The sequence below is a fragment of the Condylura cristata genome, unplaced genomic scaffold (genome assembly GCF_000260355.1).
Source record: "Condylura cristata isolate star-nosed mole 26May11 unplaced genomic scaffold, ConCri1.0 scaffold00004, whole genome shotgun sequence".
Taxonomy (NCBI): Eukaryota; Metazoa; Chordata; class Mammalia; order Eulipotyphla; family Talpidae; genus Condylura; species Condylura cristata.
The window spans coordinates 62,019,308-62,046,201 of NW_004567105.1; the positions used below are offsets into that span (position 1 = coordinate 62,019,308).

General features: G+C 57.0%; 1 protein-coding gene across 2 annotated transcripts; it reads left to right on the top strand.

The window, feature by feature from the left end:
• The first annotated feature begins 29 nt into the window (after window positions 1-29).
• PLXNB1 (plexin B1) lies at window positions 30-25,640 on the top strand. Of its 2 annotated transcripts, none has more exons than XM_004676210.1 (38): window positions 30-266; window positions 3,881-3,933; window positions 4,584-5,696; window positions 6,541-6,723; window positions 6,953-7,081; window positions 7,204-7,304; window positions 7,618-7,750; window positions 8,019-8,175; window positions 8,429-8,537; window positions 8,613-8,721; window positions 9,100-9,786; window positions 9,995-10,117; window positions 10,292-10,414; window positions 11,072-11,165; window positions 11,251-11,423; window positions 11,581-11,732; window positions 13,177-13,282; window positions 13,464-13,600; window positions 13,902-14,078; window positions 14,304-14,475; window positions 14,662-14,904; window positions 15,572-15,748; window positions 15,821-15,969; window positions 16,467-16,567; window positions 16,660-16,877; window positions 16,989-17,167; window positions 17,301-17,367; window positions 17,481-17,627; window positions 18,382-18,550; window positions 18,824-18,927; window positions 19,004-19,088; window positions 19,274-19,446; window positions 19,618-19,778; window positions 19,871-20,018; window positions 21,143-21,207; window positions 21,329-21,404; window positions 22,382-22,456; window positions 23,579-24,325. In XM_004676210.1, the coding sequence occupies exons 3-38, from the start codon at window positions 4,590-4,592 to the stop codon at window positions 23,681-23,683; spliced, it is 6,414 nt and encodes a 2,137-aa protein (XP_004676267.1). In that variant the 5' UTR covers window positions 30-266; window positions 3,881-3,933; window positions 4,584-4,589; the 3' UTR covers window positions 23,684-24,325. The 2 variants fall into 2 exon arrangements, with proteins under 2 accessions (XP_004676267.1, XP_012575808.1); XM_012720354.1 differs by having other exon boundaries at window positions 224-266; window positions 10,292-10,435; window positions 23,579-25,640.
• Window positions 25,641-26,894: the final 1,254 nt, after the last annotated feature.

A 26,894-nucleotide genomic window follows, 5' to 3' on the forward strand; every position in this document is an offset into this window, starting at 1 on the left:
GGCGGGCGAGGGGGGAAGGAGCGGAGCCCGGCCCGGCCGACGCGGCTTTGTCTCCTTTGTTCCCGGCGGTGGCAGTGCCGCGGCGGGAGGGGCGGGCAGCAGGCGCAGTTTTCCGCCCCTCGGTCTCCGGGTAACAGCTGCGGCTCCGCCAGACCCACCTCCCGGGGCTGGGGGCGGGGGGAGCGAAGCCGCCGCGCGCAGATCCCGAGTCCCGAGCGGCCGGCGCCCGCCTCGGCGCGCTCATCCCGCGGGGGCCCGGCCGGGTGGTGAGTGCGGGGCCCGGGACCGGGGCGGGGGGACCCGGAGACGCGGCGCGCGCCGCGCTGGAAGGGCCTGAGGTCTAGATCCTGCCCGGCAGGGGCAGACGGTGAGTGGTGGGCGGCTTCGGTCCTGCGAGTTGGGACCACACTTCTCCGCGCGGAGGGAAACTCTGGCGGCTCCGCCTGTAACGCGATTGGGAGACGGAGGAGGTGGAGCTGCTCTTCCGCGCCCCCTCCTCGCCGCCACCCGCCGCCTCTGCCCGGGACCGGCCGGCCCTTTCCCCGCCCTCCCAGGACCACTGGTGGGGTCCCGGTCCCGCGCCTCTGGGAGGAGGGAGGACGCTCTGGGAGAGCCGGATCGGGAGGGTTAGCCCGACCGTCGGGACTAACCGCCTGAGGCTGCGCTCCACCGAGCCGACAAAGCCTCACACCCCGGCGGGGGGCCACCCTCTCCGCACACGGGTGCAGATGGTGGGTGATTGATGAGGACTCCGTGAGTCGTCGCAGGTGCCCTGTGAAAAGGTGGATTCCCTCACCCCACCTAACACACGGCGCAGCAGTGTGCAATACCGCACTGTCAATGAGTAACTCTCCTCCCTCCTGGATCCTGGGAGTCAGGCAGAGGGCAGAAAGGAAATCCCCTTTCCGCCTCCTCCACCAATCTCAGGACTCCATCATTTAAGACTAGGCTGAGACCGCTCTGCTGGCTTGGAAGGGCAGATCTTGAGAGCCCCTTTGATTGGTGAGGACAGCCCCCAGGAGGGTTCTGGAGGGATTTACTCTTTGCAGACAGAAGTTAGGCAGCTGCGAATCTTGCTGAAGATGACCAGAGAAGAGAGCTCAAAAGGAACCTCAGGGCAGACCTGATCAGAGACAGGGTTAGACTTTGCCGGTGTTGCCTGTGAAACTGGTCAGGACCTACCATCTGGGGAGTAGGCAGGAGATCCTAGCTGTGCAAGCTGGGGACCCAAGGTGTGATTCCTAACTAGCCTATTCAGTCTTCTATGGCCTGGTCATTAATAAAAGTGGGGCAGGTACCTTGATGTTTGAGTGGTTTGTGTGGGGTGTGGGCCCCATATCTTCCATGTTGGCTGTGTTTCCTTGGCTGTGAAGTAGGAGAACCTTCAACATGCTAGTAACACCTGCTCTGTACTAACATCTGTCCTGTTGCTGGAGCCTTTGAAACAAAAGCCACAGGTCCTGCCTTCAAGCAACTTCAAGTTCAGAGTTGAAGGGTAGTACAGGGAGACAATTGAAATTGGCCTTGGTTGGTGCCTCTATAATGCCAGGCACATACAATATCATGTATCACATTTACTGGTCCTGTATACAAATGAGAGATCAGAGGCTCTGAGAAGCTGGGTCAGAGCTGCATTTATGCACTGCACAGCAGAAGGGCTAGGTATGCCCCCACCCATTCCATGAGTAGGAGCCTGGGGGCAGGGAAGGAAGGCTCTTGGAGAGTTTGGTTGGCTGTCTAGAGTTAATGGGATAAAGAAGGAGTGGGCATTCCTGGCTCCTGTGTGACGGCAGGGAGGAGTGTGGAAAACCCGCAGTTCAGACGGCCAGGAACGAAGAGCATGTGTGGGGGAGCTGAGGCGGAACTGGAGGGGTTTGACCTTTATTCTTCAGCCCCAGGCTGCCCCTGAGACTCTGAGGGAAGGAATGTGTGCTGCTTCAAGACCCTGTGAGGTGGGAGTGGGTAGGCAAGAGTTGCGGGGGGCTACTCTGTGCCTGTGGTGGAAGTTTAAGTGAAATATGTATGCTCAATGAGAAGGAGAAAAGGTCACTGCCCCTCTTTTCCTCCTCCCTGCCCGTAGTACGTGGGGGTGAGTGCAGGAGGAGGACCCTCTTTTATCAGAGGACAATGATAGAGGAAACTTTTCTTAGTAGTTCAGCTTCTAGACTGCCAGGGAGCTGTTCTGATCCTGCCCATCCTTTTCCTGTGGGCCACTTGGCCCAGCTGTAATTTTACATTTGGGGAGCGTCTTGGTTGCTGCCCCTTGAGGGCTGGAGAAACTTGGCATGCAGTAGGCTCTGAGCAAATGTTTGCAAGTGAATGAAAGCATGAGTGTGCGTCTGACCAGGGCCCCTCTGCCCAAGGTGTCCTGGGTGTGAGGTAGCTGGAGGGCGTGAGCTTCAGCGGAGATCAGGGCTGGCCGCCCATCCTCAGGCAGTCCCTGTTCCAGGAGGAGAAACTTTCTTCTTCCCCGTCCCTTCGAAAAAAGGTGGTGGTGTTGGGGGGTGGGTGACTCCTGGGAAGCCTGGCCTTGCCATAGTGCTGGGCTTCTTGCCGGGTTCACGAATCTACTTGCTGCCCCCTTCCCACCCCCACCCCCTCGGGTGGCAAACAGAGGCCGCCTTGTTCCAGCTCCCATAGAGCTGCCCTGTTCTCTGCACACTAAAAATGGAAACCCCCAAGCTATTTTGGGAGCAGTGCCCAGCCAGGCTGTGACCACAGCTCCCTTGCTCCCACCAGGCTGCTGGACGGTCCTCTGAGTCTTGTGTCCAGCCTAGCTCACTCTGAGACAGCCTCAGGGGAGCACCCTGCAGGGGCTTGGCTGGGAGGAGTCAACCTGGGCCTGGATCTGGGCCACAGGAGGCTCCCAGGACACTACATAGGCAGACTGGCATCTGGTGGCAGGAGGGGCTGGCTAGCCAGGCCAGTGCACAGGCAAACAGGGGACTGTCCTCTGGCCTGGGGCCGATAAGCCGTCCCAGGACTTTCACTATCTTGGTTGGGGCCACTGGGGCCTGGGAAGATGATGTTTCGTTAGTTTGTTGATCTTAATAGGCTTCCCCTTTAGAGAGGGGGCCTGAGAGGAAAGCAGCCCCTGCACCATACCACAACATACTTGTTCTGGTTCTGCTCTGAACTCCAGGAGAAGAAATGGGGAGGCAGCCTGGAATTTAGGGCTTAAACCCAGGAAGTGTGCGTGTTGTGTGGGTATTTGGAAGGTGGTGTGTATGTCTGGTGGATGGGGATGACATATGCCTGTATGGAATATGTTTTCTGCATGTTTGGGGTGCTTTCTACATGCAAGCAGTTTCTCTGTGTGGAAGTATCTTTGTGCAGGTCTACATGTGAATAGGATGTCGGTGTGGTGTATCTGCTTATGAGTCTGTCTCTGTGTGGTGTGTACAGATTGTATCCGCAGGCATCTGTGTGTGCAAGCATGTGTCTGCGTCATGCGCTGGGACCAGTTTGGTCTCAGATAGGCCCTGGCCTGTGCTGAGCTGGTGTACCCCTGTGCTGTGGCAGGAAGAGTTTAGGCAGGGTGAGAATGGGAGAATGCTGAGAAAAAAGGCAAAAGAAGAGACAGGGCCATGGGCAGCGCCTGATTGGGCCCTGTCAATCATGGAGCGTTTTCCTAGTTGCCCTTTCCCAGGCCCTGATGGTGCCTGGTTCTACTGCTTTCCTCCTCCCTGTGTGGGCTCTGAGGAGGCATCCCCCGCGGAATGTGTGTGGTGGCTTAGGGCCAAGCTGGGCCCAGTTCCACCAGCAGCCTGGGCAGCAGGGAGGGGGCACCTCTGTGCTGCTCCCATGTTGGGGAGCCCAGTACCAGTCCTACATGCCTACAGCCCAGCCTCCAACTTCATATCTGCTTTCTCCCTGCTAGGTGACTCCCACACAGGTCATGCTGTTGTCTGCTAATCCAGCCGGCCCTACCAGGTGAGCTTGACCTCACACCTAGGCATCTGCGAGCCATGTGACTCCCATATCTGCTGAGAATGCACCCAACATAGGGCCAGCCTTTCAGACTCTCCCTGCAGCTTTCCGACTCCTTCTTCTTCCTGGTCTGCTGGTTCTGTGGTTAACTCCCTTTTGCATTCCTGACCTGAAAGTCTCCTCACCTAATTCTTGCCCTATCCCAGTATATGGATAGCCTACGGGACTGTGCTCTATCTCTGCATTCCACCTAGAAAACAGACATCCAGTCAGAGGGAGACCTCTCCATCAGGGCGCTGAGCCCTCCTGCCCATCACCTGCTCTCCTGACACTGCCAGGCCCTGGTCCTTGGGGATGGGATATTTCCCACATTTTGGCCCCTCACCCTCGGATCCTAGGCAGGGCAGGGTGAGGGTGTGGTGGGGTGCAAGGCTCCTGCGAGAATGGTGCTTGCAGGGAACCAGGAGCGTCGACATTTTCAAAATGTGTGAGTATTGTTGAAAGGTTTTCCAGGACCACAGTGTTCACTTAAGCCTGGTCCGCTACTGTGCCTCTCTGTGTCCCTTGGGAATGTCATGAGCCCAAGCCCTCACCAGTGGCCTCACAGCGTTCAGGTGGCCCTGTGAGTACCACTCGGCTTCTCTCCCTCTCAGGTGACCATGCCTGCCCTCGGCCCAGCTCTTCTGCAGGCGTTCTGGGCCGGGTGGGTTCTCACCCTCCAGCCCTCTCCACCAGCCGCTTTCACTCCCAATGGCACACATCTGCAGCATCTGGCACGGGATCCCACCTCAGGCACCCTCTACCTAGGGGCCACCAACTTCCTGTTCCAGCTAAGCCCTGGACTACAGCTGGAGGCCACTGTGTCCACGGGCCCTGTGCTGGATAGCAGGGACTGCCTGCCACCTGTGATGCCTGATGAGTGCCCCCAGGCCCAGCCCACCAATAACCTCAACCAGCTGCTCCTGGTGAGCCCAGGGGCCCTGGTGGTGTGCGGGAGTGTGCACCAGGGAGTCTGTGAGCAGCGGCGCCTGGGGCAACTCCAGGAACTGCTGCTGCGACCAGAGCGGCCTGGGGACACTCAGTACGTGGCTGCCAATGACCCTGCGGTTAGCACGGTGGGATTGGTGGCCCAGGGCTTGGCCGGGGAGCCCCTTCTGTTTGTGGGGCGGGGATATACCAGCAGGGGTGTGGGAGGTGGCATTCCTCCCATCACTACTCGGGCCCTACAGCCACTGGACCCCCAAGCTGCCTTCTCCTACGAGGAGACGGCCAAGCTGGCCGTGGGCCGCCTCTCTGAGTATAGCCACCACTTCGTGAGCGCCTTTGCACATGGAGCCAACGCCTACTTCCTGTTCCTTCGGCGGGACCTGCAAGCTCAGTCTAGGGCCTTTCGAGCCTATGTGTCCCGCGTGTGCCTCCAGGACCAGCACTACTACTCCTATGTGGAGTTGCCTCTGGCCTGCCAAGGGGGTCGCTATGGACTGATCCAGGCTGCTGCTGTGGCCACAGCTGGGGAGGGGCCCCGGGGAGAGGTGCTCTTCGCAGCCTTCTCCTCGGCCGCTCCCCCCGCTGTGGGCCGGCCCCCATCAGCAGCCGCAGGGGAATCTGGAGCTTCTGCCCTCTGTGCCTTCCCCTTGGAGGAGGTGAACCGCCTCGCCAACCGCACGCGAGACGCCTGCTACACGCGGGAGGGCCGCACCGAGGATGGGGCCGAGGTGGCCTACATCGAGTATGATGTCAATTCTGACTGTGCACAGCTGCCCGTGGTGAGTCCCGGCACCACCCCTGTCTCTGAGGCCACTGATGAGGCATTTACTGCCCACTGCCAAGCAGCTGCCCCGGGAGTTTGAAGGGAAGCTGGTGGTGTGGGGGCCGATCGGGTCAATGGATGTTAAATGCTTCCTTTGTGTCTAAGCAGAGGAGAGGTGTCTTACTACAAATGTGGCATTTAAGGGGGGAAGAGAGCCATGCAGGGGGGAGCTTGAGTGGGTGTTGAAGGGACATTTGTATAGGTGGACTGGGAGTGTTTGGGGTTCCAGGGTATGAGGCCACAACCCAGAATGTGGGGGGATGGGACCTATTATTTTAGGTCTTGAGCAAGAGAGGAAGGTAAAGTTGAGACTTGTTTGGCTTTAGCCTCAGGATATGTGAAAAAGGGATGAAGCTACACTTGGGGGTCTGAGTCAGGTGGTGGTGGGAGGGACCTAGATGTGTAGACTCAGCGATGAAGATGCAAGTTGTGCGAAACCTTGGAAAAGTGGTCCAGGAGAATGCATAAAGGGGAGAAGAGAGGAAGTAGTGCCCAGACTAGGAATGGGAGAAGGTGGGGTCCCAGATGGGAGCCATCAGAAGCCGGGTAAGGAGTAACTATAGACTACAAGACGCAGGGCTAAGGAGGTAGCTGTGAGGTTTATGGTCAGAGAGGGCCAGGGGTAAGGTTGTCCAGGGTCTCCTAAGAGATGGGAGTGGACTGCGTGGGGTGGAGGGAATGAGGCAAAGGGACAGAATTGTTCAGGGAGGGCTGGAAGAGAAGCTCACAGAGGGAATGGGGCTGTCCTGGGAGAATGGCAGGAAAGGTTATCCAGGGAGGGTGCCTCTTGCTGCCTGCAGGACACCTTGGAGGCTTATCCCTGTGGTTCAGACCACACACCCAGCCCCATGGCCAGCCGCGTCCCCCTGGAAGCTACACCAGTACTGGAGTGGCCAGGGGTCCAGCTTACAGCTGTGGCAGTCACTATGGAGGATGGACACACCATTGCTTTCCTGGGCGATAGTCAAGGGCAGCTGCACAGGGTAAGTCTACCAGAAGTACTAGCCCCTGCCCCAGAGACTCCAAGCTGCTGGGGACCGCTGGGGCTGGGGCTGGGGCTTGGGATCTGTGATGTGCTGTATTTTCTCAGGGCTGAGTGGTGTGACCTGTACTGCTTAAGAGGAAATCCTACTTGTAATTGGGTTGGCAGGGGAAGGCCTTGAGTTCGTGGCCATGAGCTCAGGGCCCAGACCTTGTGGTCTCTGATCTTAGGTGTACTTGGGCCCAGGGAGCGACGGGCAACCATACTTCACACAGAGCATCCAGCCCGGTTCTGCAGTGAGCAGAGACCTCACATTTGATGGGGACTTCGAGCACCTGTATGTCATGACCCAGAGCACAGTGAGTGCCAGGCACAAGCCAGGGCATGGCTGTGGGAGGGGCCGTGAGTGGGGAAGGGAATCATATGTGAGTGAACCTTTGGTGTTTACAATGCTGGGCTCAAGTCCTCTTTGCTGTCATAGCTTCTCAAGGTGCCCGTGGCCTCCTGTGCTCAGCATCTGGATTGCGCATCTTGCCTTGCTCACAGGGACCCCTACTGTGGGTGGTGTGTGCTCCTTGGCAGGTCTGTGCTCCACTGTTGGTCCCTCTCGTCCCAGCCCTAGCCCCAACCCTAGCCTCCTACCCTCCAGGCTCTTACATATCACCCTGTCCAGGATTCTGGTGCTTGGCCCTTGACTCAATGCCAACCCCTGGATTCCCTAGTCTCTGGTTCCCATCCTCTGCCCTGGGCATCAGAGCCTTGCCAAAGCAGACATAGCTGGTGTCATGGCCCACATACAGGTCCTGCTCAGGTCCCACTATTATATGTATTCCTGCCCCCGAACATACAGTGGCCCTGTGAGGATCACAGGTGGCTGCTTGTCATTGTCACCCAGGTGCAGTCGCCGTTCTGAGTGCTCTCGAGGCCAGGGCCCAGAGCAATGGCTGTGGAGCTTCCAGCCCAAGCCGGTCTGTCTGCGGGTGACTGCCATGAATCCTGCCAACATCAGCCGAGAGGAAAGGAGGGAGGTGAATGACCAGAGCAGGCGGGGCCTGGTGGGGAGGGCTCAGGTGATGGGTTGAAACCTTGAATTTTGGTATCAGATGCACCAGATGCTACATGACCTTGCACAAGTCACTTCTCATGTCTCCAGGTGGAGACATCTGTTACTAACCCAGACCAGAGGGTGTTTGTGAAAGCTTGGGTTGGTTGTTGCATACATTTTGTACCCCATAAATTCGAGGCCTGGTCTTTTTCCCAGTGGCCCTGACAGTGTGTTTTGAATTCTCTTGACAGGTTTTCCTGTCAGTGCCAGACCTGCCACCCCTGTGGCCTGGGGAGTCATATTCCTGCCATTTTGGGGAATACCAGAGTCCTGCCCTGCTGACCGGTTCTGGTGTGATGTGCCCCTCCCCAGACCCTAGTGAAGCCCCAGCACTGCCAAGAGGAGCCGGTGGGTGAGAGAAGGGGCCAGCCCCAGGGTCTGGGATCCCTGCCCTCTTCCCATCTTGCTCCAAGGGGGTGTGATTCGGTGAGGTGTAAATCTAGGCACGCTTGGATTTCTGCCCAGTAGACTGTGCCCCCCCAGCCCTGGGTGCCCCTCTCCATTCGGGGTGCTAACTCTACTCCGTGGTCTCAGGATGTTTGCTTCAGGTCTGAGTGCCCCGCCCACTGCTCAGTCCTGCTCCTGTCTCCCCACTTTGCAGACCACGTCTCTGTGAACGTGGAGGTCAGGTTTGATGCTGTCGTCATTGTCCAAGCTGCCCTCTCCTTCTATGACTGTGTGGCGGTCACTAAGCTCCGCCCTTCTGCACAGTGAGTTCCTCACCCTGATCCCCAGCCCCTGGGCCACCCTGTGTGAACCCCACCTCACAGCTGTGCTCTGTGCAGGTGCCAGGCCTGCGTGAGCAGCCGCTGGGGGTGTAACTGGTGCGTCTGGCAGCACCTGTGCACACACAAGGCCTCTTGTGAAGCTGGGCCCATGGTGATGAGCCAACAGGTGAGTGTGACTCCTGGCTTGGCCACAAGGGTGGGGGTCTTGGGTTTCCCCAAGGGTGTGCCTGCCTGCCTGCCCATGTAAGGCGCTGTTGTAAGTGCCTGAGCTGTTGTGTGTGTGACCCTCTCACTGGAGAATGGCTGGTGATCTGTCCCGCCTCTCTGGGGAGAGGATTTTATAGCTGAGAGGCAGGGAGGTCCCACCTCAGCACAGATGCCCCTGGAGTCTTCCCTTCCCTTTCTCCTTTGGAGAATTAATGGGCTGTTTTTGTTTTTCTTTTCTTGGTCTCCTTTCCTCTTAACACCCCTCGCCTGCCTTCTACCTGCTCCCACGCCTGCCTGCTGAGCGGCCCTTCCTGTCCTTCTCTGCCTCCCTCTTCAGAGCCTGCTTCTCTCCCCAATCCTTCCTGCAAGAGATGCACCCACCCCCTTCCCGTCCACAGCCCCCAAGGCCACATACACCCCTGCCCCTGACACCCATGCCCAGAAGCCTGGGGCTCTCTCTACAGCCGCAGACCTGGATACCCCGCTGGGGGCCGAGTCTTCCCTGCTTAGCCCCTGGGGACCATGGGCAGGCCCCAGCCCCACACCTGCTTCGGCCTCCACAGAGTCACCTCTCCGTGAGGAACATCCCCCTGCTAGTGCCCCCAATAGGCCTGGAACTGCTATCCCTGCCCCTGTTGACTTTGGACCCACGGCCACACCAGAGGACCGTTCCGTCTCCCGCCCATCACCCTCAGATGCAGCAGCACTGCCCCCTGCCCTTGCGGACCCCGACTCTGAGGCCCTCCCCTCTGTGGTACCCCTGGACCAGCCCCCCGGCACTGCTACTGTCACCACTTTCCCAGGGGCCGCTGGCTCCATGAAGCCTGCTCTGGACTGGTCCATGAGAGAAGGCGGCGAGCTCCTGGAGGCGGACAAGTGGACAGGGGGTGACACACCCGCCTTCTCCACTTCCACCCTCCTCTCAGGTGATGGAGACTCGGCTGAGCACGAGGGCCCTCCTGCCCCCCTCATCCTCCTGTCCAGCCTCGACTACCAATACGACACCCCCGGGCTCTGGGAGCTGGTGAGGCCCAGCCCAGGAGGGAGGACTTGGGGGAGGTGATGCGGGGCATTTGTAGCCCCTTCCCTGCCTTGTGACTCTGCACCGGGCAGGACGGAAGGGCAGGGCGGGATGTGCAGCCCCATACTGGCCCCGCCTCTGGGGTTCTGGGTGAGCGAGATGGAGCTGACAGGGAGGGCTCCATAGACTGCCTTGTTCTTGGTGTCTGCAGGAAGAGGGGAACGGGGGCCCGAGCTCCTGCCCTTGTGTAGAGAGTGTTCAGGGCTCCATGTTGATGCCAGTGCATGTGGCGCGCGAAGTCCGGCTGCTGGGCAGGAACCTGCGCCTCTTCCAGGTGAGTGTGTCTGCAAGGTATTGTGCAGGCCTCCTTGGCTGCTGGCAGGCTTGACATAAGCCCTGGGCAGCACGAGGTGGCCTCAGTCCTAAGTGGGGTTCTGCTGGGAGCCCCATGGGGCTCATTGGGCCCAACTTGGGAAGCTGCCTCACCAGCCACATCCTCTGCACCCAGGATAGCCCAGGAGACACTGAGTGTGTGCTGGAGCTCGAGGGCCGTGAGGTGGTGGTTGATGCCCGGGTCGAGTGTGAGCCGCCGCCAGAGACGTGGTGTCATGTCACATGCCAGCAGCACCAGGTGCAGATGACAAGTGCCCGGGTAGGCGAGGATGCACTGGCCACAGGCTGATTACCAGCATGAGCTGGTTACTGCACCTCAGCCCAGCCCACACTGAATCCCAGGAAGTCTTGGCACCATCCCTGACCCCTGACCCCGTGGCCCCAGGGACTCCCTACACTTCAGTTCTGTCTCTGCCGCTGTGTGTTCCCAAAGAGTCATGGTATCTCTCAGCTCTGATCTTTCTTTTTTAAGATTTGTTTCTTTATGCAGAACAGGGGTACAGGCCAGAGGCACAGGGGCAGTGAGAGGATTCACCAGAGACAGAGTGGGGAACAGAACAGGCAGATCCACTGAAACACACTGCTGAGGGGAGCAGCGGGTGGGACAGGAGAGGTCTGCTGGGCCATGTGGGTCAGCTCCCTGGCCTGGGATCGAACTCGTGCTGCAGTGGCTGTGATAGCTTGCGAGTGCTGAGACTTTAACCCCTGTGCCACCAGGAGGCCCCTGGTAGCTCTGATCTTGGCCCTGTGACCCCATGGACCCTCTCTACTCCAACTCTGACCGCTGACCTTGTGCTCCGGCAGTCAGTCATTTTAGTCCTTTCTCTGGCCATCTCTACCCCAGGCCTGATGCCTTCCTTAGCCTCAGGTTCTCACCCTGTTCCTGTTTCTCCAGCTCAGCTATGAGGCTTTGCAGCCAGAGCTCCGTGTGGGGCTGTTTCTGCGTCGGGCTGGCCATCTGCGCGTGGACAGTGCTGATGGGCTGCATGGTGAGCTTGCTGGGGCTGCTGGGGCTACCTGGGGCAGCAGCCCTCTTGTGGGCCTGCCGCTCACTTTCCTGTCTACCACCCCCAGTGGTCCTGTATGACTGTTCCGTGGGACATGAGGACTGCAGCCGCTGCCAAACTGCCATGCCCCAGTATGGCTGTGTGTGGTGCAAGGGAGAACTCCCACGCTGCGTGGCCCACGAGGCCTGCGGTGAGGCTGAGGCTGTGGCCACTCAGTGCCCTGCACCCTTCATCCACCTGGTGTGTTAAAACGCTGACATGTCCCTTCCTCACTGCTACCCTGAAGGGAGGTTGGGGGTACTCTGCATCATGGGGTTCCAAAGATGGGAGGTGGGTCTGTGTCTTCAGCTGTCAGGCAACAAGTGGGTGGAGATGAGCAGTCCTTGCCCTGAAACAGGTGGAGCCGCTGACTGGACCAATAGACGGAGGCACCCGTGTCACCATCAGGGGCTCCAACCTGGGCCAACACGTGCAGGACGTGCAGGACACGGTCAGGGTGGCTGGGGTGCCCTGTGCTGTGGACGCTCAGGAGTACGAGGTCTCCAGCAGGTGAGCTGACTGAGCCAGCAGGAGCGTGGCATGTGCAGTGGGCTCTCTGCTCAGGGCCATGCACTGCTTATCTGTCCCCTGCCTTGGGTTCTGGTCATTGTGTACTAGTACTGGGCTTGCCAGTGAGGCCTCAGAGCACTCGCCTCAGTTCATACACAGATTCCTGGCCTGGAGTCTGGGGGATCATTCCTGGGCCTGCCGGGGGCCCAGTCACTGCCCAGGGCCAACAGGCAGCTCTGCTGCTTGGCTCTGCCTGGGTGCTCTCCTGGTTTTTATGTGGACGTGGGTATATAGTTATGTCTCAGGTTTTGTCAAGTTGTGCTCAGGAGCTGGTCCCTTCCTAACACTTGACCCTTCTTCCACAAGCACTGCCTTGGGTGGCCTCCTCAGGCGGGGACACCAGTCCTGCTTAGTGCCAGGACCCTCTGTCCAGTGTCCGGGACCCCTGCTGCCGTTACCAAGGAGCCCATGGCTTATGGAGGTTCTGGGTTCTGGTGAAATGGCTGGCAGCTGCAGGGTCCAGCGTTGCACACATCCCCAAGGAGATGCCCAAAGTAGCCATTCCCAAACCCACTGTGTATCAGTGTTCCCTGGAGAGCCTGCCCCAGACCACCACAGAGCAGAGCCTTAGAAGTCCCTCTCAGGGACTACAGGGCTCTGTGCCTGTAGGCCTGGCAGGCCCCACATACTGTATTTTAAGTAGAAATTTGCAAGAGTATATTTTTCCCTTATTTGTGCTATGACTATGAACTTTAGGTGACTGTCTAGACTGTTAATGATTCTAGAACCATGAAACTAAAGTAATCTACAAAGTGATTTATAAAGTGACTCAAATGTATTCTGTCTGAAGCCTCTCCTCTGTAGTTCACACATCACTTGTTCTGTTTTTGTGGGGTATTTTGCAGTGACTGTGACAATGTCAGAGTCATTTGCTGCCATTATCACATTGTAGAACTTAATTTGCTACAAGTTTTTACTTTCTGGCCAAGAACCAACATTTTCTTAGACTGCCTGCTTTCTCTTCGTGTCTATTTGCAGACCTGAGTAGTGGCTTCCAAGGGCTTTTTTCCATGAGGAAATCAAGTTTCCACCACTTTGGAAGTGGTCTTGTGCACACAGTTTTGGTGGCTGGTTAGGCCCACTCATTAGCTTAGCGATTCACCCCACAGCCAGCCTTACAGGGCTCCTTTGTAAATCTGTGCTCAGGAAGGGAAAAATTCCTTCTTGCTGGGGGGTGGAGGGGTGGGGCCTGGAGTTGAACTAGAAGCCATGAATGTTAATTCTCAGATGCTATGACTTCCTGGTGTGCCATAACAAATTCCCTCAGTGAGAGGGTCTCTGCTAGTCTCCTGGGGAGACTCCCTGACTTAGTGGAACAGAAAGGGGATGGTCATGGCAGTTTGAGGGGCTCTTCCTGGCACCCCAACCTAATCTGTGTCTACAGCCTTGTGTGTATCACGGAGGCCAGCGGGGAGGAGGTGGCAGGTACAGTGACGGTGGAAGTACCGGGAAGAGGACGTGGCATCTCAGAGCGTGACTTTGCCTACCAGGTGCCTGACTACTCAGTCCCCTCTGCCAATGGGCTGTTCCCTCTGGTTCCCTTCTCCCAACACATCTGACTTTGCCTTCTTGTCTGCCCACCCAGGGGTTGCCTCTTATTTGCCTCACACTCCCCTTGCCTCTATTTCTGGCCTGATACCTGTCTGTCTCTGCCTGTCCTCCTTCCCACAGGACCCAAAGGTGCAGTCCATCTTCCCATCCCGAGGCCCCAGAGCCGGGGGCACCCTCCTCACCCTACGTGGCTCCAAGCTCCTGACTGGACGACTGGAGGACATCAGAGTGATGGTTGGAGACCAGCCTTGTTTCCTGTGAGGGCTGCTTCCTCATTTTGCAAAAGCCATGTACTCCAAGAAAAAGACAGAGGGGTGGGATGCTAGAGAAAGCAGAAGTTGGGGGGCAGGCAAGTCTTCTCCCTCTGAAGTGGCCAGGTCCATCGAAGCTGGGACTGTGGGGGGTGGTGCAGCCACCAGAGTCACCTACCGAGCTTGTTGTCAGTTCTGAAGGGGAGCAAGGCCAGACTAGGTCTCGTGTCCTCGGATCACCCCCTCCCCCTTCCTGCAAGCCGCTGGCCCCACCGACCTGCCTTCCATTCCCTTCTGCCTTCCCTAGGCTGTTAGAGCAGCAGGTGGAAGAGCTGCGCTGTGAGACCAGCCCATACCACGCGCCAGCCATGCTCCCTGTGTCTGTGTGGTTTGGTGCTACTGAGCGGAGGCTTCACCACAGCCAGTTTGAGTACACAGCAGACCCCAACATCACCTCTGCTGGCCCCACCAAGAGCTTCCTCAGGTGCTGCCTCAAGGACGTGGCTGCCTGGCATCCGGCAGGGAGTTCTTTGAAGCTCCACTACATGGGCGGTTTGTTGTAGGGCTTTATGTGGGGGGCTATGAACCCCACACCATTAGAGGGGTAAGGGACCAGGTGGGTTTGGATGGGGGCTGAACTAACCTAGTGGGGACTAGATTGCTTTAAAGCCTAGTTCACCAACCATGGGTGGCTTGTGGGCTGTTTCAGCGGAGGCCGTGAGATATGGGCCCGTGGCCAGAATTTGGATGTGGTCCAGGCACCGAGAATTCGTGTGACTATGGCTTCAAGAGCACTGCAGGCCAGCCAGGGACTTGGGCGGAAGCGCCGCGTGATCCCGGAGACAGCATGCTCCCTGGGAGTCTCCTGTGGCCGTCATCACGTAGGACACCCCGGGCATCTGTGTGCCCTGGGCTAACCGTTGCCCACGTTGCCCCACACCCCTACCCCCGATCCTAGGGCAGCCACGGGCAGCTGGTACCAAAGGAGGGTCTCCCCTTCCGCACCAGGCCCCCTTCTTGCAGGCCTCCCTCATCTGATCCTCTCTTCTGTCCTCCCCTTGCCTCAGTTTGAGGAACCATGCCACGTGAACTCCTCCCAGCTCATGACATGCCGCACACCTGCCCTCCCTGGCCTGCCAGAGGACCCCTGGATCCGGGTGGAATTTATCCTTGACAACTTAGTCTTTGATTTTGCGACACTGAACTCCATACCCTTCTCCTATGAGGCTGACCCCACTCTGCAGCCCCTTAACCCTGAAGACCCTACCACGCCGTTCCGGCACAAGCCTGGGAGTGTGCTCTCTGTGGAGGTACTGCTCTCACGCGGACCTGGTGGTACCTCAGATGCCTTCACTTAGCCAGATAGGACTGCACTATGGAGCGGGGCAGTGCCTATATATCCCTCCTCGCCCGCCTCGTGGAATGAGGGGTGAGGGTGCCTGGCTTGATACACCAGGTCGGGATTTGGTCACATGACCCTGTGGGCCATGTCCTGACACACTCTGACAGATGGCTGAGTGACGATATGAAAGTGATTTGGCACACATGGTGTTTGGGTGGCAGGCACAGTAGGCACCCAGGCAGATGCCTGTTGGCAGCCTGACGCACGTGGATGCACACTTGGCCTGGTGTGTGTTCTGACACATGCAGTGGAGGGTGCTCTGAAAGCCCATAGGCAGGCAGCCATCATTGCCCGGCTCTCCAGCCAGCAAACACACAGTGGCGGCTCTGACTTTGTTAGCTAACTGGATAGGAGTTGGGAACAGCTTTATAATCTCCAGACCTTTAGTTCTGGAGAAGTTAAGGCTCAAGGAAGGACAGGGAAGGACCAGAAGGGTCCTGACAAGTAGCGTGGAGGACGCCCACAGGACTGTCACCCCTGCCCTGGGCTTACTTAGGGGGATAATATCGGAATAACTACCAGTCTTCCCCTTAGAGAAAGGTTCTGGGTGATCAGTCAGTGACCCCATATTCCAGGGGGAGAATCTGGACCTCGCAATGTCCAAGGAGGAGGTGGTGGCCATGATAGGGGACGGTCCCTGCGTGGTGAAGACGCTGACTCGACACCATCTGTACTGTGAGCCCCCCGTGGAACAGCCCCCACCTCGGCTCCATGCCCTCCGGGAGGCACCTGACACGTTGCCTGAGTTCACGGTCAGTGGGCAAGGCCTTGGGCTGGCATCAGGTATGTCCTGAAGCCTTGCTTACAGGTGGCTCTCCACGCAGGTGCAAATGGGAAACCTGCTCTTCAACCTGGGCCATGTGCAGTATGATGGCGAGAGCCCCGTGGCTTTTCCCATGGCAGCCCAGGTGGGCTTAGGGGTGGGCACCTCTCTTCTGGCTCTGGGTGTCATCATCATTGTCCTCATATACAGGTGGGTGTAGCCAGATGTGGCTGGGCTCGGGCAGGTAAGGGGGTGGGGTTGTATCAGAAAGAAGCACACTAGACCAAGGGTCAGCAGACATTTCCTAGAAAGGGCTGGAGAACTATTATTTAGGCTTTGGGAGCTAGGTGGTCTCAGTTGCAATTGTTCAACTCTGCCATTGCTGTGCAGGAGCAGTCGCAGACACCATGTAAACATCGGCATGGCTGCATCCCAACATATCTTTATTTATAAAGACAAGTTGAGGGTTAGATGTGGCTCAGTTGTAGTTTGCTGATCCCTACACTAAACTTGGGCTCGAGGGTATATGGGTGGGTAGGACTTGCATGGGATGGGACAGACTCAATTCTGGGCTAGGCCTCAGCTAGGCCAGGCTGGCTGGGTTAGATGCTGGCCTAGTCAAGGCTAAGGCGGGGTTAGGCAGACCTGGGCCGGGGGCAGTCAGCCAGGGCTCTGGTCTACCCCCTCCTGCCCTTGGTGCTGAGCAGGCGGAAGAGCAAGCAGGCCCTACGGGACTATAAGAAGGTACAGATCCAGCTGGAGAACCTGGAGAGCAGTGTGCGGGACCGCTGCAAGAAGGAGTTCACTGGTGAGGCTGCAGGAAGCAGGCCCATGCTTAGGACTGTGCCCGAACTGCTCCCGTTGCCTGGGAGCTGAGCCCTAACCCGCTTCTCCTTTCAGACCTTATGACTGAGATGACGGATCTCACTAGCGATCTTCTGGGCAGTGGCATCCCCTTCCTCGACTACAAGGTGTATGCTGAGAGGGTCTTTTTCCCTGGGCACCAGGAGTCTCCCTTGCACCGGGACCTGGGTGTGCCTGAGAGCAGGCGACCCACCGTAGAGCAAGGGCTAGGGCAGCTCTCCAACCTGCTAAACAGCAAGCTCTTCCTCACCAAGGTGAGGCCCAGCCCCTGTCCAGGCCCTTTGAGCCCTCCCCCCCCCCCCACTGCTTCTGAGTTGGGCCCTCCCTCCTGGCTAATGCCCACCCCTTCTGTCTCCCGGTGCCAGTTCATCCACACCCTGGAGAGCCAGCGCACCTTCTCAGCTCGGGACCGCGCCTACGTGGCCTCTCTGCTTACCGTGGCGCTGCATGGCAAGCTTGAGTACTTCACCGACATCCTCCGCACCCTGCTCAGTGACCTGGTAGCCCAGTACGTGGCCAAGAACCCCAAGCTGATGTTGCGCAGGTCTGTATAGCTGTCAGAAGCAAGGGAGGCTGGGCAGGAACCAGGAGCTAAGCCAGACCCTCTGGGGCCTGTAAGAACAGGGAAATGCCAGTCCTCTACCTGCTGACCCTGATCCTCCCTTTTGCCCATCCAGGACAGAGACCGTGGTGGAGAAGCTGCTCACCAACTGGATGTCCATCTGCCTCTACACTTTCGTGAGGGTGAGGGAGGCAGAGGTGGGGGGGGCTCCCCTCCGGCTTCCACAAAGCTTGTGCATTCCTGCTCATACTCCTCTGCCCCATGTGTGCCCTTTCATGGCCTGCCACTCCCTCAGGACTCTGTAGGGGAACCTCTGTATATGCTCTTCCGTGGAATTAAGCATCAAGTGGACAAGGGGCCAGTGGACAGTGTGACCGGCAAAGCCAAATACACGCTGAATGACAACCGCCTGCTCAGAGAGGACGTGGAGTACCGTCCCCTGGTGAGGGGAGTGTATGCACTGGGCTATCTGTCTCTAGTGGGGTGAAGTGAGGGGAGTGAGTGTGATTGTATGTGTGTCTGCACCTGGGGATAGAGCCCGCCTGACCGCTGGCTGCCTGCTGGAGAGAGACCTTTAGCCTAGCTCAGTCGCCTGGAGGCTGTGGGGCCAGTCCTTAAGGACAGGGCTTTAGAGGGCCCCCAGGCTTGTGGTGGGGAGACAGGGTGGCCACAGCCAGGGTCTGGGAAGGAGCCAGCCCTTACGGGGACCAGTCCAAGTCCTGGCTGTGCCAGGCTCTATGTGCTTGCTAACCTTGGTCCCAGGGTCCTGCCCGGGGTGCAGTTGGACCCACCAAATCGAAAGCTACCTGGCAAGCCAGCCCACCTGGATTTGCTCCTCATAGTGACCTATGAGGAGCTCCCTTTGGGAAAATCCCATTCGGACTGCAACAGACCCCTTAGGCTGTGCAGGGGACTCTACTCCTCACAGAGATTCTCTCAGGTACTTCACCTGACCAGCTGACCAGGAACCAGGGAATCTGAATTATGAGGGACTCATGCCCACTCATCTCCCCAACATTCATCACATAGACAGAATGGTGCAGTGTGTTAGCTGTGGGTCACAGAAGGAGGCAGGAGGAGGTGGGGACTGTTTGGTGCTTGGACGTCAGAAGCAGTGGTTATCCCGTCCTTGACCCTTTCTCTTCCTCATCCCACATGTGACCTGAGCCCTGCCCTTGTTCATGTGTCCCACATAGACCTTGAATGCACTGTTGGCTGTGGGGCCTGGGGCAGGAGACGCCCAGGGTGTGCCTGTGAAGGTTTTGGACTGTGACACCATCTCCCAGGCCAAGGAGAAGATGCTGGATCAGCTTTATAAAGGTGTACCCCTCACCCAGCGGCCAGACCCCCGCACTCTGGATGTTGGTGAGCATGAAGGGGAAGGACACCCCTGGGGACTTGAGCCAGAGTCTGGCTCTGGACCAGCTCTACAAGGGCAGCTTGTTCCAGTGGAGTAAGATATTGGGAGTCCAGGCAGAGGTGGACAGAGGTCCCACTCATGCAGGGAGGAGCCTGTTCTGATGTTTGGAGAGGTGGGGTGGGACTTCCCCCAAGGGAGAGCTGGTGTCCTTTTGAAGAAGATGGATTCCTCTTAGTCATGGGTGACCTGGACTGAGTAGTCCCACCTTGCTCTTGCAGAGTGGCGATCTGGGGTTGCGGGACATCTCATTCTTTCTGACGAGGATGTGACTTCTGAGGTCCAGGGTCTGTGGAGGCGCCTGAACACCCTGCAGCATTACAAGGTAGGAGGGATGGCCACTGGAGAAGGAGGCTGGTAGGGCAGGGTCGGCGGAGGGGGTCACCAGCTGTGGTCAGTAGGTCCCAGATGGAGCAACTGTGGCCCTCGTCCCTTGCCTCACCAAGCATCTTCTCCGGGAAAACCAGGATTATGTCCCTGGAGAGAGTGAGTACACCCACCACATCCTCCACCCTGGCTTTGCCTGGTCCCTGGTAACACGGGAAGGTCCTCTGGACCTCAGGGTGGGCTTGTATGTTTCATTCTCAGCAGAGAAACCTTCAACCAGGTTTCCCACTCCCAGGGGTGGGGTTACCTGATGAGGGGTGATGAGTTGTGGGGTCATGGCACAGGGACCCCAATGCTGGAGGATGTGGATGAGGGGGGCATCCGGCCCTGGCACCTGGTGAAGCCAAGTGAGGAGCCAGAGCCCCCCAGGCCTCGGAGAGGCAGCCTTCGGGGCGGGGAGCGTGAACGAGCCAAGGCCATCCCTGAGATCTACCTGACCCGCCTGCTGTCCATGAAGGTGGGCAGGGATGTAGGTTGTTGGGGCTGTGGCAGGGACATGGCCTGGGCTGCTGGGGGAAACAGCTAGCCGTGGGATTCTGGGAGGGGTGGGGCTGGTGCAGATATGGTGCCTCGGGCCTGTGCTGAAGTTGTCTTGTTCACTGCACCTCTTACGGCTTCTCTCCCACAGGGCACCCTGCAGAAGTTTGTGGATGACCTGTTCCAGGTGATACTCAGCACCAGCCGCCCCGTGCCTCTTGCTGTTAAGTATTTCTTTGACCTGCTGGATGAGCAGGCCCAGCAGCACGGCATCTCTGACCAGGACACAGTCCATATCTGGAAGACCAACAGGTGGGCACAGCGATGCGGTGGGGCCAGGTTCATGGGACCTGCTATCCTGCCTGCCCCCGAACACTCATCACCAACACCTGCCCCACCCACAGCTTGCCGCTGAGGTTTTGGATCAATATAATCAAAAACCCACAGTTTGTGTTCGACGTGCAGACGTCAGACAACATGGATGCGGTGCTCCTGGTCATTGCTCAGACCTTCATGGATGCCTGCACTCTGGCTGACCACAAGTTGGGCCGAGTGAGTGTGTCCGGGTGACCGAGGGAGGTGTGGGTAGGGTGGGGCCGGGTGGCCAGAGTGGCCAGTTCTGTGGCCACACAGACTCCAGGCCTTCCCAAGAACGAGGCTAGACTTGTCCCTGGCTCCTTGGGAGATGGCAATACCTGTGTGCGGGGATGAGGGAAGGCGGGGGTCACCGTGTGCTGATTCACAGAGCGAGGACATGGCAGGTGCAGCCTCTGTGACTGAGCACAGCGGGCTTCCAGGTGTGGGGGAAGACAGGACATTTGGAGAGGGCTCACACAGAATGTGGGGATCCACTGACGAACTGGAGGGTGGTCAGTGAGATGGTGCCTCCTGGAAACTGCACAGTAGGTGGGCTGGCGTCAGGGGTAGACTCCAGGGAGGAAGCTCTGCTGTCTTCCACATGCGCAGCGGCCAGGTCAGGAGGGTATAGGGCATGCAGAAATTGTGGGCTGGAAAGAAGAGGAGTCACCTGAGCCTCCGGCTGTGGTGAGTCACACTTGGAGGAGGGAGCTGAGGTGGAGTTTCCAGGTAGAGCTGGGATTCTGTAATCGCATAGCAGCTCCAGGCTGCCCGGACTGAGGCCTTCCCTCTGCTTCTCGGGTTGGGCCAAGGTTCCCAGCCATGAGGACCCAGCCCCCTTCCCACTGCCTTCACCAGCTCTTAGGCTCTCGGCGGCCCCGTGAGCTCGTTGATGGATAGCATGTATCATCACCCTATGTGTAGAATGGCCTGGTGGCAATTTACTTCATTTTCTGGTTAGTTTCCTGGGTTTTAAACGATTCCATGGAAAGTGGATAGCACGTGGAGAGGGAGCGCTGGGGCGCCCCAGGGTACCGCCCTTCCTGCCCTGCCTGCCAGTTTCCTGCTGTACCAGGTGGAGGTGTGTGGAGCTGAGAAAAGACCTTGGAGTAATTTGCAGACAGTTGCAGAAACTGGCTTTGGCTGAGTAGGGTGTGGAGTCGGGTGTGGCAAAAGGAAATGGACCAGGATGACCATTCCAGTTTGCCTTGGGGCTTTTCATTGTAAAACTGAAAGTGTTGGAAGACTGGGACAGTTGGTCATCCTGACAGAGGTGCTCATCCTTCTTTCCCCTGTCAACACTCTCCTCCGGTGCCCAGGACTCCCCCATCAACAAACTTCTGTATGCTCGGGATATTCCCCGTTACAAACAGATGGTGGAAAGGTACGAGGCAAGGTGATGGGTCTACAGGGGACGTGGTGGACGGAGACACCGCAGGTGGGCCCTGGCGGGGAGAGGGCAGGTTTGTTTCGCCTGTGACGGCTGTAGCCGTGGTCTCTGGCAGGTACTATGCAGACATCAGACAGACCATCCCTGCCAGCGATCAAGAGATGAACTCCATCCTGGCTGAGCTGTCCCGGGTAAGGCCCTTCCTCAGCTTATTGGGTTGGGCCAAGGTCTCCTGCCATGAGGACCCTGCCCCCTCATGCTACCTTGTGCCAAGAAGCTGTTGGGATCTCAGCAGCCCTGCGGGTGCTTGAGTGTCACCCGTGTCGTCCCCACGGGTGGAATGTTTCTGTTGCTGCTGTGAGAGGCTAGGGCTCCCAGTGTCTCATCAGATGAGCAGGGCCTTGTCCTGGCAGCTGCCGCCTAAGTTGACTCAGCCAGGTGCTGGCATACCTACGCCCTAGTCGAGGCTGGGCCTGCTGGGCGTGTCTCCCTAAGGCTCTGCTTTCCTTAGTGGTGTGGACTCGCCTCCTCCCCCACTCCTAAAGCAGCCCGGAAACATAAACTCCAGGGAACTTATAAACAGTGTCTCTGGAATGATGATGGCCGTGAGCACAACCACAGTAATCACAACAGCTAGGATTCTGGGCGCTGTTGCTGTGTGTGCTACTTTGGTGTTTTCTCACTTGATCCCCATAAGAGCGCCACAGTTAGGTGACATCAATTCCATTGTCCAGATGAGGTGGGCGAAGTTCAGCTCTGTCCCTGTGGAGGGGCCTGAGTGTGACCTTGGGAACGACTTGAGTGACATCAGAGCAGAACTCACTGGGTCGCAGCCCTTCAGTGGCGTCTTCCGTCCTTCTGGCTTAGCTTTGCGGTCCCCAGGGATGACAGAGGGTTCCAGCTGGCGTGTCAAGCAGGGGAGAGGGAGGACCATGGCGAGCCCAGGCCCTGCTGAAACTACAGACTTGGGGTCTCTGCACAGGGCAGGCCCTTTGACCATGTCCTGTCCCAGCTGAGCAGGCCTAGCCTGGGTCCCACTGCAGGGTCTATCCCATCCTCCACCTCCGAGGCCCCATTTATCTCTCTGCCCCTTCCCTCAGGTCCTGGGCCTCCTCTGGTGGCTGGCAGCACCCTTCATCTCTTTCCTCTCACCTGGCTTTTTTCCTAGAATTATTCTGGAGACCTTGGGGCGCGAGTAGCCCTGCATGAACTCTACAAGTATATCAACAAATACTATGACCAGGTGGGCAGAACCTTGGGCTCTGGCTGGGGGTCTGAGGAGATGGATTTGAGAGGGCGCCTGGCCCTGTGATGCAGCATGGGACCTTTTGGGTATCCCCTAGGCACAGAGTGAGGAGAGGCTGGGATCTGAGCCTAGGGAGCACTTTTCAGGTGTGATGCCTGGTATCTGGCATCCCAGGCATGTGTGGGATGACCAGGTGGCTGTGGACCTGGAGAGGTGTGCAGGATGTGCTGGAAGGAACACGCAGCTGCAACCTCTGGGCATGGGTCTAGCTGATGGCTTGGGCTGACAGAGAGGAGGGCACAGGGATGGCTGAGAGCACAACAGGCCCTTGTGGAGGTTGTCGGGGGGATCCCAGGGCTGGACCTCAAGATCAGAACACCTATCAGCCAACCTACTAGTGTCTGGTGGAATCACTCACTCACACAATGGCACCAATGACATAGCTACGGCCGCTCAGAGGACCCTGCCTCCTGGCCCCTATTGGGACAATCATTTCACAGACAGGTGGTATACAAACGTGAGGTGCAGCTGCTAGCCCCGGCCCTAGGGAGGCAGAGATGTGTGACATACCACATCTTGTGGAGTCACAGCAGCAAGCCCTGCTAGGCTAGCCCCTTCCTTCTGGGCAACCCCTGTTTGTAGTTATGCAGCTGGTGTTGCTTAGTATCTGTCTCCCCACTAGTGAGTCCCACGAGGACAGGTCACATCTGTCCTATCACTGTTGGATACCTGCTTCTTGCCAGCACCTGGCACATGGGAATTCTTATTGCCAGTTGGGTAGGGGCAGGGGTGGCTGGAACAGGCCTTCTAGGGGATCTTCAGGAGAAAGCCTCCACTCAAAATGACCTTCTGGTGGGAGGTGGTTATTACTATGAGCACTAGGTACTTACTAAAGTGCCCCAATTCCCTACTTCACTAATCCTTAAAACCCCACAGGGACTTTGCTGTTATTTATTCCCAGCCACAGGCATGGGCCCGAGGTCACACAGGAAGTGAGTGAGGCAGCTCCCGGGTTTCTGGGACTCCTGCCCCCGACTGTGCTAATTGTAGTGGGTATCTATCTCAAAGGCAAGTGTGTAGGCGGGTTCTCCCCTTGACAGGTTGGTCTCTGCCTTTCAGATCATCACTGCCCTGGAGGAGGATGGTACAGCCCAGAAGATGCAGCTGGGCTATCGGCTCCAGCAGATCGCAGCTGCTGTGGAAAACAAGGTCACGGATCTGTAGGGACCTGGCGAGCCTTGGCCTGCTGTTGCTACAGCCCCGCCTGGGCAGCTCTGGAACTGAGAGGGAGAGACCACCTTCTTAGATGCCTATAGTGTCTGACATGCAGAGTTAGTGGAAGGTGGCTCCAGTCTCCTGGTGGCTCTCGCCTGGGCCTTGCTGCCCACCTCGCAGGCCTGGGGCCTTGGGACTAGTGGAGTGGTTCCCAGACTGCTTCCCGAACCCAGTGACCCTGTGGGCTATTTTCTGTGTGATGTCAGCCTGCAGGGAGTCGGGAACTAAGGGCTTCCAGAGAGCGGCTGGAAGGGCTTCCAGACTCTGGGGAGACTGTACTGTTTCTGGACATTGGCCTTTATTCCACTGGGATTCATAGAGGAAGGAGGAGAGTTCCCACTTCCTGTCCTGTCCTCCTTCTCCAACATCCCTGACCTCAGTTCAGCTGACTCCGGCCTTGCTGCTGCCATTTTCCTAGGTCCGAGAGATGAATACATTTCCTAGGTCACCGCAAACTCACCCTTCAGCAGGATTGGCTGACTCAGGGCCACCCTAACTCACAGGCAGCCTGCTAGTGATGAGGGGCATCTGCTACAGGGGGGCTTTGGGGGTGGCCCCAATGACCCAGCTCTTCATTAAAAGATAACACACGTTGTGGCATCTGATGTATGGGCTCAGCCCAGCTCCTCCCTGAGTGGGAGGGTGGCAGCTGTGCCTGGCAGGCATGGGGCGGTGGAGGCCTGGGGGAGGTCTCAGGGCTTCCATGTAATGCCTCAGTGCTCCTGCTGACTGGGCTCTCCTTGGCTCTTGGCAGAGCTCATGTGGCCAGAGCTTCTGTGAAGGAAGTTACGAACCCCATGCAGGATGGGATTGGGGAGGCCTGCGACGTAGGTGGAGGGATCTGCAGTCTCTCCAAATAGGATTGCCTGAGGTGCAACTTGAGGGTTCCGATTTCTGCCTTCCTGTTCCATTTATCTTGAAAGAGACTGGAAAAGGGTTGTAGCTCTGCAGCTAGTTTTGTGGGGAGTAGGCCCTGTTTTCACTGCTCTATTTCTGAATCCCACAAACCCCTCTAGTTTGGAGCATTCTAAGGGGCTTACTAGGTTGTCTTCTAAGTCAGGCATTTGGACAGGGACGCCAGACCACTGTGAAGGCCTATGTGAAGGCCACCTTGTATGAGTTGAAGCTGGAGGTGAACTGAAGTTGGTCTCATGATGCTCCTTGACTGAGACCACCCTTCCCCTCAGCAGGAGGCCAACCTTCCAAACAGAGGTGAGCCCAGGACCATCAGCCCTGAGGTCTTCACAAAAGTCACTCCCTGATTCTCCCCATAGGCCAGAGACCCCCCTAGCCTCCTTTATCTTCTGACACAGAGGCCCCACCCCACACTCCAGGGTCCTCACTGAAGATTTGAAAAGATAGGCTGATGTGCTTCCAGGAATCCACCTCCCTCCCTCTTATTGGCCCTATAAGACTATCCTAAAGCCCAATGTGGGAATCACAATCAGAGACAGGTCTGCAGTCAGGCACATGGTGTTTGGGAGCATGTGAGTTTTAGTGCTTCCAAAAAAAACTGGCTCTCCTTCTAGGTTTTTATAGTGACTCAGGATGGTTCAGATTCCTTCATTAGCTGTTCTGGCCAAACCACAAAGTGGAGTCCCCATCTTGACCATCTTAGTCTCATAGAGCAGAGCCAACAGGAGTTCATTTTAGGGTGGATTTCAAGGAGCGCAGAAAGGGAGGCAACCTGGGTTGACACCTCTGGGGTGATAGCAGAGCCGTGCTACTGTGCCAAACCCTGGCTGCTGCGGATTCTGAGAGGCCAGCATCTAGGTAGGTGAGGGCTCTAGGGAGAGCACAGCCAAGTACCTGCATGGCGGGGAGGGACAGATCGAATGTGCTGAGTCATTTGCCTTCACGTCTCGACTTTCACTGAACACTGTTGTAATAAAAGATGAAGAATGAAAACCTACCACGATAAGAACTGAGTCATCACTCAGGATGGAGGTTCTAATGCCCACAGGATTTTGTGGACCTTGGGCCTGGGCCTTCGCCTGGGTCACAGTTTCAGTATCTGATGCGTGTCATTTAATGTGATCCATTCTTTCCTAAATTTTCCTGGTGTAGATTGCAGGAGTGTCCTCACTCCTATGTTGCCCACAAACACATTAGCATGGAAAGAATTGTTTCTCATTACCACTCTGGGCACCTTTTGGAGTTTAGGGACTGATTTGCTTTGTTAAAATAATTTTCAGCAATATTGGAATAATTTCCCAGAGAGATCTGGGAGTTCCATAATTTTATTCATTTCTTTTTCTCTTTGGAATTGAAAGATTTATATGTTAATCAACGTAACAACTGAGTTTACACTGATAAATGTTGGGATCCTCTTGGCAACTGCTAGAAACCTTGGGAATGGACAGGAGGACTCTAGATCCTACGAGTCAATGCCAACAGATGGCTGTACTGGGGGCTAGGGGTGGGCCTGGCTGCCCCAGGCTTCTCTGTTGGGCCCTGTGGCTTCACTGATATTTATGCTTAGGTCCCCTTTCCTCCCCAGACGTCCCTTCAGACATGTTCAAGGACAGATTCAGCCCCCCAGTCCTTTGAGTTAGTTGGCTGGTGACATTTCATGGTTCTTCTTTTAGCAGCATCCTGTCCTAATTAAAGGTGATGGTTTATCCAGTTCCAAGTGTGGACAAGGATATTATTGAGGTTTTTGGAAGGAATTCATTTCTTGACTTCAATTTTGGTATTTTATTTGCAACGATTTACCAGATTACCAGGTGCCCTTGTAACAATGATGGGGGGAGGGCGCGTGGGAGCAGCCATAAGAGAACCCTGGCACCAGAAGGGTCCCCCTCCCAGCTGGGCTGGCACTGGGAGCTGACAATGGGGAGGTACTGCCATCTTCTGGCCATACTGGAATTTACCTGAAGTGGCTAAAGATGTTTTCAGTGTCTTCTGTTTTCTCTAGAAACTTGAAACAATGAGAAGTTCTAAAGTCAGTAGTGCTACGGCTTCAGGGGTCTCTAGCTTGAACTCTAGTTTAGATGTGGGATATGTCTAAGGAGATCATTGAGGTAGTGTAACAGGGAGTGGCTAGTTAGGAAAGCAAACTCTTTTCTGGTGTTCCAAACAGAAGACATTTCAATTTAAGGAACTGATTATAAATGTTGGAAGGGCTAAAGGGGAAGTAAAATCATGCACAGATCAGACT

Coding starts and splice junctions, on each gene's coding strand:
- PLXNB1 (XM_012720354.1), top strand. CDS start 4,590: ATGCCTGCCCTCGGCCCAGCTCTTCTGCAGGCGTTCTGGGCCGGGTGG. Junction 6,724..6,952: donor GTCAAGGGCAGCTGCACAGG/GTAAGTCTACCA, acceptor CTCTGATCTTAG/GTGTACTTGGGCCCAGGGAG. Junction 11,424..11,580: donor CTGCACCCTTCATCCACCTG/GTGTGTTAAAAC, acceptor GCCCTGAAACAG/GTGGAGCCGCTGACTGGACC.